A 10,947-nucleotide genomic window follows, 5' to 3' on the forward strand; every position below is an offset into this window, starting at 1 on the left:
ATGGAAAAAGGTATCATCCAATCATCCAAATTAATGAAAAAATTTTCTGACAGAGAAAAGATAGGTTACATAAAAAATTGTTTCATTTTTTTTCTAAAATGATGTCAAAGTTTATGGTCTTGCTCTTGACTCTGAGAGATTTTAATCACCAGCCTGAGGAGTGAGAAGGCCAAGAGCTGAAAACACCAAAGGAGTCCTCCAGCTCAAAATGTAGTTCTCATTTGTCCGTATTTCCCAGCCTGTATTGTCTTCTCATTCCTCTGTATTTCCCAGCTTGTACTGTCCCCAGGTGCCCAGAACTCCGGTCCTGATGCTGAGCATGATCCATGAACATCCTCAGCAGCAGTGGGAGGAGCCATGGAGAACAGCACCACAATCACTGAATTCGTTTTGCTGGGGCTGTCGGATGTTTGTGAGCTACAAGTGCTCATCTTCCTGGGCTTCCTCTTGACCTACCTCCTCACACTGCTGGGAAACTCCCTCATCATCTTCATCACTCTTGTGGACAGGCGCCTCTACACCCCCATGTACTACTTTCTCCGCAACTTTGCCGTCCTAGAGATCTGGTTCACCTCGGTCATCTTCCCCAAGATGCTAACCAACATCATCACAGGATACAAGACTATCTCCATACTAGGTTGTTTCCTCCAAACATTCCTCTATTTCTTCCTGGGGACCACGGAGTTCTTTCTACTGGCGGTGATGTCCTTTGACAGATATGTGGCCATTTGTAACCCTTTGCGTTATGCCACCATCATGAACAAAAGAGTCTGTGTCCAGCTTGTGTGTGGCTCGTGGATGTCTGGACTGCTTCTCATCATGATTCCTAGTTCCATTTTATTTCAGCAGCCATTCTGTGGCTCCAACATCATTAACCACTTCTTCTGCGACAACTTCCCACTCCTAGAACTTGTGTGTGCGGATACAAGTCTGATCGAGTTCCTGGGTTTCGTTATCGCCAACTTCAGCCTCCTGGGCACTCTGGCTGTGACTGCCACCTGCTATGGCCACATCCTTTACACCATCCTGCACATCCCCTCAGCCAAGGAGAGGAAGAAAGCCTTCTCCACTTGCTCCTCTCACATCATCGTGGTGTCTCTCTTCTATGGCAGCTGTATCTTTATGTATGTCCGGTCTGGCAAGAGTGGACAGGGGGAGGACCATAACAAGGTGGTGGCGTTGCTCAACACGGTAGTGACACCAACACTCAACCCTTTCATCTACACTCTGAGAAACAAGCAGGTGAAGCAGGTATTTAGGGAGCACGTGAGCAAGCTCCAAAAGTTGAGCCAGACATGATGAGAAATCATTGCCAGTTTGCCTGAACAAAGCTTGCTAATGAAATCTGCCCTGATAGTCATTGATTTTCTCTGGGAGGGCAGTTCTGTGTGATGTGCTCTAGCGCACAGGCCTTTCTTATACGCGCCGCAGTCATCCATTCCGTCTTGTGGGAGAGAACAGAAATTCCAATAGACCAGCACTATGTGTTGTGCCTTGATATTTTGGACCCTAGCCTGTATCTAAATTTTAGAATTTACCCTTTCTTAAATGCTGAGAATAAACTTGGTATTTCTTTGCTAGTGCTTTTCAAATTTGATAAAAATATGCCCAAAGAATATATTCATGGATAGACTTCAGAAGTAATGCATATGGAACAATTGCTTACGTGGTATAAGTAAAAAAAATAGTGGTATATGTGGGCTAAATAAAAAAATATAATACAGGAAGCACTAAGCCAAGGGCTAACAAGCAGATAAAAGTAACGGGAAAGATGCTGCAGTACATAAAAGGGCCCATGTAGCAGGCAGTGAAAGTCACCTTCCCAGCAGGCACGGTGATGCACACCTTTGATCCCAGCACTCCAGCAGAGGCAGGCGGACCTCTGTTATTTGGAGGCTAGCCTGGGCTAAATAGTGAGTTTCAGGACAATCAGAACTTCAAAATTGAGATCCCGTCAAAAAAAAAAAATACAAAGTTGAATTTGGAAGGAGTTCCAAAAGTTGTTTGAGGTTGAAGGGGAAGAGAGTGTATAAGAAATGCCACAGGGTACTGAGAGGAGGGTCCTCCTTGTCCCAGTCCCTCCTCCTCCAGGTCTGACAAGTTGGCTAGACTCTGACCTGGTGCCCTCCACTTGATAAGCTGCCTGCCATAATAAAAGGAAGGGGGATGTGTCAGGGACCATTGTCCTAAAGATGATAGCAGGGAACATTGTCCTGAGAATGTTTGCAGAGAGCCCCACATCCCAACTATCTTGAGAACTGTTTGTTAATAGAACCACAAAAGAATGTTTCCACTTACACAAAAAACACCAGGTCTGCTAACTGGTGACCTTTGCTACCCTCACCCCAAGCCAAGTTCCTCATTCAAGGGCTATATAAGCTGTAACCATTACCCTAATAAAGTGAGACCTTGACAATTGAAAAAAAAATGCCACAGGGAAACCCATCGCTTTTGTACACTATCTTAAACGTTAATCTAGAAAGAAAACACTTAACTGTTTAATGATATGATTTTTCAATTGCATCAAAAATTATCAAATACTTAGACTAACTCTAACAGAAGGTGTAGGAACCCTTTGGTCAGAACTATAAACTAGAGCCTGGAGAGATGGCTCGGTGGTTAAGCATGTCTGCAGCTCTTTCAGAGCATGGGGATTCCATTCCCGGCATGATGGTTGGAGGCTCGTAACTTGCTGTAAATCCAGATTAGGGGAATCTGAAGATTCAGTCTTCTGCAGTTACCCCTTAATATAATTTTTCTCTTTTACATATCAGAAATTGTCAGATGTAGGAATTTTGTCTGCTTGATTAACAACTGTCAGACCCTCTCACCTCAGGTCCCCTGGAAGAGTAGCCAAATAAGTTTGTGTTTTTAGCACATCATTTTTTTAAATGTAAGAGATTTATCTATTTTATGTGTATATGTGTTTGCCAGCAAATATATATGTGTACCATGTGTGTTCTGTGTACCATGGTGGGTGTCCATGCTCCCAGAGGCCAGAAAGGAACCAGAACCACAACCCACTAAGCTGTTTCCTCAACCAAGGAATATATATATATATGTATATATATATATACATATATATATATGTCTTATTTGATTGTTTTTCTTTAATACTGAGAATCTGAGAAATTGTGAGCTGCCATTTGTGTGCTGGGAACTGAACCTAGGTCCTTTACAGAAATGGTAGGAGCTTTTAACCACGGAATCACCTCTTTAGGACTCTATCACTCTTTTATTGTTTAATTTATTCATTTAATTGTTTCTTGTATTTTTTGAGATTACAATATGATTGCATCATTTCACCCTTTTTCCTCCTCCAAATTCTCCCATACACCATTCCCTGTTCTTCAAATTCATGGCTCATTTCCTCCAATTATTATTGCATGCATATATGTATTTGCATATATATCCATATATATGCCCCTCGCCCAGCTACAGCAGCTGCTTCCCCATGTGGAACCCAACAAGTGCCCAGGCAGGGAAGAAGCCAGCCTGATGGCAGTTTGAACGTGAGTCCAGAGTTTCTACATTGAAAACATAATCCCAATACATAATCTCAATACATGACCTCGGGGTTATGAGAGCTCTGCCCTCAAGATGGATTAATACCATTATTACAGGAGTCCTTCCTTGCCAGAGTTCCTCCTCTTCTTGCCCTATGATGCCTCGTGCTGTGTTACAATGCAGTGAGGTGATCACCAGATGCAGTCTTTTGTACTTGCAGAACTACGAGTTTAATAAATTTCTGTTGACTACAACACATCTAGCTTATAGTGTCTTATTGCAGTAGTACAAAACAAAGACACATGATTCATAATTTTTCAATACTTCCAACAATATTGTAATAGCCTCCTTTTCTCAGATTCAAAATATGAAAGAAAAGCAGTCTAATATGGCAAAATTATATATTCTCTGGTACCAAGGAGACAGTTCACTAAGTAAAGTACTTGCTGAACAAGCTATAGGGCTTGAATTTGGATCCCCAGTGTAAGAAGGTAGGCACGGCTGCTAATGTGTGAACCCAGTGGTGGAAATTTGTTGTACGGACACAGGCAGATCTTTGCCCAGCTGTTCTGTGAATCAGTGAGCATCGGATCAGTGGACGAAAAAAGTAAAGCAGAGAATAATAGAGGAAGACACTGACCGCTTGTCCCCACATGTACACGTATGTGCACACATCGATACACAATATGCACACACACAATTAACATAAAAATAAATAGAGCTGTCAAGATGATTCAAGTGGTAAAGGTGGTTGCCTCCTTTAGCCTGAAGAAGACTCGACCCAAGTTGTGTTCTGACACATGCAGTGTGGTACACACACACACACACACACACACGCACACCACAGACACAGATACACACTCTCTCTCAATGAATACATGTAATAAAAACTTAATTTAGAAGAAATAAATACTGCTGTGTGTCCCATGAAGAAGATTTAAAAGAGTAAATCTGAACCATTGCAATCTTCAGTACTAGAAAAAAAGGGTTTAAATGTTTAAGTGAAACAGAATGAAATAAGAAATAAATCACAGACAACTCAAACATTGAGAGTCAGAAAATACATTTCTAAACAATCTACCTGTCAAAGAAGATATCAGAAAGAAAATGAAAATACTTAGAATTTTGAAAACACTTATTTTGAAGGAAAGCTACAATATAAGAAAATTGTGAACTGTAACTCAATGAGTGCTCATAAAAATTCACAGCGTTAAATGTTTACACAAGAAAAAGGATAAAGATATCAAGTAAGGCACCTAAGTTTTCACTTTAATAAACTAGAAAAGGATGAATAAATTAAGCTTAAAGTGACCAGAAGAAATGGCTTGACAAAGATGAAAACAGAGATTGATACCTGGGAAACAGAAAAACAAGAAAATAATTCAATTAGTTTTTAAGTAGTTAAAAATGTCAAGAAAAAATTAACTATCTAAAGTCATCATGAAAAAAAGAGAAGACGGTGTCTGCTAAAGGGCGGAAGCAACCAGTTGCCTCACCCAACTACAGTGCCTAGGCTAACAATCACAACCAGCACACACAGCCCCTCAGGGTGCATACCTTGTCAGTAACTGCCAGCTCTCTACTGGGAGTGTTCATCCTGCTCTGAACATCCCTTGGTCGAGGTCTCATGAGATCCCCCCTTCCATGTTAGCATGTCTTTGGGTGTCATCCTTTTTCAGCTCTTTATTTAGGCAGCCATATTGGTAAGACTTCATGGGACTAGCTCTCTGTCATTTCTAGGAGACAAAATCTCTTAGCAAACTTCCTGTTCCTCTGGCTCTTAGAATCCTTATGTCTTCTCCTTTGGGAGATCCTTGAGCCTCAGGTGTGGGAGCTGTGTTGTAGCTGTATCATCGGGGGCTGGCACCACACAGTCGCTTGTTCTCCACATTTTAATAGGGTTTGGTTTTCTGTAATAGTTTACAACTGTTGCAAAGAGAGGGTTTTTGTTTGTTTGTTTTGTTTTGTTTTTAGTGAGCAGTGGGATCTATGCTTACCTGTGTGTAAGTATTTAGATAAGTATTTAGAATATAGTTAGGGATTGTGCTGCTTTAGTAAGGTGGTGGTTGTAGGTTCTCCTCCAAAATCCATCATTTCCCTCGCCCTGGGGAGTTGGCTAGGCTTCTGGTACCAGGCATGAGGCTGCTCTTGCTGCTCAATAAATACTGAGGGTGATCTTTTGTCTGGGAGAATGCAAAAGAAAAAACGGAGGGAGAAACAGATCACACTGGGCTGGCTTTGCTTAAGTAACTCCAAGAATTAGACACTTTCTTTAATCAGGCACCATCACGACATGGGAGCAATGTTAGAGAAAGGCCTCTGGCTTTGCAGGAACGTGTATATTCTGTGCCACTGAATTGAATATTTTGCAAATGTCTGTTAAATCCTTTGGTACAGATTAGCTTCATCAATTGGATGCAAATAGAAGCAAGAAATTGATCAGGCAGTTTGGGGGCAGGGACCTTGAAAATCAACAGTTCTGTTTCTCTTGTCTTTGATAGGCAGCTATAAGTAGGAATATTCCTGGGTCTACCTGAAATTCTGTCCTGTTTGGAGGCTTGGAATGCCCATGATGTTTAAGGGCACTGGTTTGTACTCTGATTTCTTGTTTTTTATCTTTCTTCTCCTTTTACGTGGAAACGCAAAGAGCACAACTGCCTGAAGCTACTTGTGATCAAAATGCTTCATTGGCCCTGAGAGGTGTTTCTGAAACTCCAGACATAGGGATGGGAGAGCAGCATGGATACCTTGTGGATGGGGCAACTTGACCAGGTGACCACCCTACCCCTGTTTTCTCAACCCAGTAAGGCCTGTTAACTCTCCGAGGCACACAGACACTCCATTCTCTGCCTGTTTTAGTTTCTTTATTGATTACTTTTGTTTGGATGATCTACATATTAATAAGACTGGAACATTGAATTCACCCAGTGTTTTAGCATCTGGAATTATGGGACCCCTATGTATTGTCTGTCTTGTGAAATGGAATGCATCAACCCTTGGCACACATATTTGCAACTGCTGCATCTTCCTGATGGATTGCTCTTTTTATTAATATGTAGGGATCTTCTTTATGAATTCTGCTGGTTTTGGCTTGAAGTCTGTTCCACTGATTACAACTATGGGCACTTCTGATTAGTTTTGACTTCTGTTTGCTGGATTTGTAAGCATTCACCCTCAGTCTCTCTCTCTCTCTCTCTCTCTCTCTCTCTCTCTCTCTCTCTCTCTCTCTCTGTGTGTGTGTGTGTGTGTGTGTGTTTAAAGAAAGCAAATATTTATATCTTAATTTTAAAATCTAGTCAGCAAGTCTAGAGTGGATGTGTTGGTTCAACCTGTAATTATAGTGCTTGGGAGGTTGATGAAAAAGGAGCATAGTAAGTTTGAGGTCAGCCTGGGCTATGTAATAAGTTGAGGCTAACCAAGGGTACAGAGTAAGATTCTGTCTCAAAAAAACCAAACCAAAGAAACAAGGAAAATAGTATTTAGAAAATCTCCGCTGATTCCTTTATCTTGATGTTTGCTGTCCTGGCTGGTTTGATGCATGCTTAGTCCTTATTGAGAGTCATGTTTGTTGGTTTATTGAGTTAGACATGATGGATTTTGTTCCCTAATTCTACTTATTCATCCATTTCCCTATGGCATTTGCTCTGTGATCCCTTGATCGAGACAGCCTTTCTTCCTCCGTGTGTAGTGTCTTTGGCTATAGCTCTGGTTGGTGGGCATGCACTGCCTTAATCTGTGCTTGTTTTGACATGTCTCTTTTCCTTTATTGATTAGAAAAAATCACTTTGAAGAGCATAGTAAATTTTGGTTGATGGTTATTTATTTTCTGGGCTTTAAAGAATAATTTTGTGCTTTTATGGCCTTGGAGGTATAATGATATTCTAGTGAATTTGTTTTTGTGAGCTAGCATTTTTCTCTTGCAGTTTTCAATATTGTTCCTCTGCTTTGGGCATGCTTAATATAATTTGTCATGGTCAGATTCTTATTTGGTCAAATCTATCTGGGATTATAAATGCCACTTGTACTTGGGTATCCACCACCCCATCCCCAGATTTGGAAAGTTTTCTGTTGCAATTTTTTCGCTTGGGTTTTCTATGATTTCGGTTTTTGTCTCTGGTTCTTCTACCACATGGGTTTGGGGTAGCTCTTGGGTGATGTGGTGTTGTTTGCTGATGTTTTATCAAATGAAACTTTCTCAGCCTTGTCTTCCATCCCTGACATTACTTCTCCTGCTTCTTTTAGCTATTGACTTCCACGGTGATTTAATTTAACTCATAGAGTTTTTCATTTCCAACATTCCTGTCTGATTTTTCCAAGGTCTCCATTTTTTGCTGACTTTCTCACCCATGTGCTGAATAGATCTCCTGTCTTTGCTGCTCTGCTTGCTTCTTTCCTTTATAAAAGCACTGGTAATTTTAAAGCAAAAACTTTTGTGCTTAGTTTTCTTGAAACATGGTAGTGCTCTTTCTTTCGAGGTACCCGAAATGACAAACCAATGGCTGCTGTTTTTAGTTGGAATCTGTATTCAGTATCAACTGAATGTGGATGCCTTATTTTCTCCAATTTCAGGGTTGGGATTATTTTACTCTTTCAATATTGAGTACACTAAATTGACCTTCTTGTTAATATTTCACACTTCATAGAGTTCTTACTTTATTAAGAATTTTTAGTTAGTACTCTCCAGTAGGTTTTGAGGATGTTCATTCCATTTTTGTTGAAGTTTTTGGGAACCTGACCATTCTATAATAAAAACGGGAAAAAGTTAAAACTACATTTGTAATTACAAAGAAGATCTAGGCATACAATAGAAATGATGGAAAGAGTTGGTTGTGAGAAAGAGCACAGTGCCGGCTGGAGTCATAAGTAGACAGCTACATACTGCTGTTTCCCTTCGGAGTAGCAGACAAGCTCAGACATGTGGCAGGATGTATTTAACTCAGATATAACAAGCAATGCCCTTCTATGGGAGATCAGGAAGTACTTGATCACCCTTAGAGGAAGCATACTTAAGTTCTGGTCAGCACCTGAGCAAAAGAGACAAACTATCAGAAGGAAAAGTTACACCTTTCAGAAGGATGGACAGACCCGATGGAACTCTGTGGCTTCTCAGTGTGGAAGCTGCGCTGGGAGGCAGAGAGCTGGGGAAGACAAGGACAGCACCTCATTAAAGAGATTATTATTCCACCCATCTCTTCTGCATGGCTCAAGGGGAACAAGCCTTCTTAGGGTAGTCCTGCTTCTCTGAGAGGTAGTCTCTTAGCTAAGTGATCGACCCTGTCCATCCTGAATAAGAGGTTTCTACCCAGGCCAGAGTTTCTAGTCTCTTGATCAGAACTTTCCATTAATGAGCCCTTACTGCTCTGTTATTGCTTCCCTCTCTGGAGTAAAGCTATGTGTGCTCTCTTGTGGCTCATAACTATATTGTGATAACAGGGCCCCAGTCACTTCCAAATCCCTTGGCTGCTAAATGCTTTCGGACTGGAAGTTTCTAATCCCTTGGTTATTGAAGATCCTAAGTTTAGCATAGAAAGTTTGCCCCTTTCTCCCAGTTGCAGAAGAGCAACTTTGGATAAAGTTAAACGAACCTCATTGAAGGAGAGAAAGAAAAATGTCAGACAAGTGGCTTCTCAGGGCTGGGCTTGTGGGGTCACAGACAAGTACAACCGTGTGTACTGAGACTGTGATGGACCAGGTGCCTACCATGCTCCGGAGCTGAAGGGTGATTCCTCATTTCTTTCTGAGGAGTCTCTGCCTGCTCCCAACTGGCTCACCCTCCGTGCTGTTAAGATTTCTCTGTTCCCCCCTCATCTCTGGTCACACTAACACATGTCCATCTCAGAGCCTGGGCTCCCATCTCTTTAGACGAGGTTTCTTGTTTCTCTTACGCAGAAAGACCCTCCTTCCTTGACATTTCTGGTCCTCCTACTGTTGTTTTCTGTCTTCCGTAGCATTGCCTGATTGTTGCTGGAGCTCCTTCCACTCCTTCAGCCAATAGCTGCTGAGATACCAGCCCATTGGGGCGTGGTCTCTTTCTTTAAAAAAGCAGCAACTGCCCTCTAGCTCTTTGGCTTCTGGCTCCGCTTCCAGCGAGTAGGCTCCCTTCCTGATTGCACAGAGGGCCGTTGTCTGGGACCGTGATCTGTAAGCTTTCCCCCTTAAATAAATAATAATCATAATTCCAAACTGTCGTGGGATTGTTTGTGACTTACGCCTTCGCCTGGTCTTATTTGCATATTACTGTTTGTCTTTCTTACCAGAGGAAAAATTTGAAGGCAGGGACACTGACCTATTCATTTTTCAAAAACCATGGAAACAATTTCTTCCGCACTGACTTTCTGTGGCAGTACCACTTGTCTTTGCCATTGCTAGTACTTACTGTTTCCTTTTGCTGATGTGCTTGTAAACAGCCTCAGGGGTTTGAACTGTTTGGCTACTCCTGAGGGGTGAGCTTTGCCACGTGCTCATTCATCATTTGCATATCTTATGAGTTACTCATTCAGACGCCCTTTACACAAAGACAAATGTTTATTTCCTAGCCTTCCTCCTTTCTCACTTTCCTGCCCTCTTTCCCTCCCAGCTCCCCCTCCTCCTTCTCTTCTCCTTTCTCTAGTCTTTTTTCCTCTCTCTCACCCCTCCCTTGCCTTTACCTTTCCTCCTCCTCGTTTTTTTTCTAAGACCTTGCCTTGTTGTCCATCCTGACCTTTATGTTTGCTAGGGACTGTACCCAGGCCTCCAGAGTGCTAGGGGAACTCTTTACCACTGAGTTTCATCTTTGGCATTTTCTTACTATTTTTTTCCAATGGAAACTTCTTTTTACATGAAACAAACAAAGCTGTTATATAAATGGTTATTATTTTGACCCCAACACTCAGATTAAGGTACAGTGGAGTCACTGGGGCCCCTGGAGAGTGCAGGGAACAAGACCCTAACCATACAGAGGTGTTTGGATCAGTTTAATTCCCTTAGATCATAAACTGAGCCTCCAGCCTACTCAAGCCTTTGTTTTGGTTTAACTTTTACACATGAGCTGTCCTTGCCTTTGCCAATTTTATTTATTTTTTTAATATGAGAGATTTGTTGTTCATTTCGGCCTATAACTGGGTCACATTAGACAACCAATAATCTATGCGGCTTTTTTCTCATGGGTCAATACTCTTACATTTCCTCTGCAGATCTTTAATCCCAGCACTTGAAAGGCAGAGGCAGGAGATCTCTGTGAGTTAGCTCAGTCTACATAGTAAGTTCTAGGACAGCCAAGGCTATGTACAAAGACCCTGTCTAAAAAACTAAAACAAAGACAAAACTAAAGCAAAACAAAAAGACAAAACAAACAAATAAAAAACACCACCCAAATAAAACCCCAAATCAAACAAAAGAACACCCTGAGCTTAGGCAAGATGACTCACGGAGGTACGGGCACTTACCATGTGATGATGACTC

General features: G+C 41.6%; 1 protein-coding gene across 1 annotated transcript; it reads left to right on the forward strand.

Moving 5' to 3' along the window:
- Window positions 1-357: 357 nt before the first annotated feature.
- LOC101994653 (olfactory receptor 49) lies at window positions 358-1,299 on the forward strand. The gene has a single exon (XM_005370495.2). The coding sequence runs from the start codon at window positions 358-360 to the stop codon at window positions 1,297-1,299; it is 942 nt and encodes a 313-aa protein (XP_005370552.1).
- Window positions 1,300-10,947: the final 9,648 nt, after the last annotated feature.

Source organism: Microtus ochrogaster, unplaced genomic scaffold, assembly GCF_000317375.1.
Source record: "Microtus ochrogaster isolate Prairie Vole_2 unplaced genomic scaffold, MicOch1.0 UNK80, whole genome shotgun sequence".
Lineage (NCBI taxonomy): Eukaryota > Metazoa > Chordata > Mammalia > Rodentia > Cricetidae > Microtus > Microtus ochrogaster.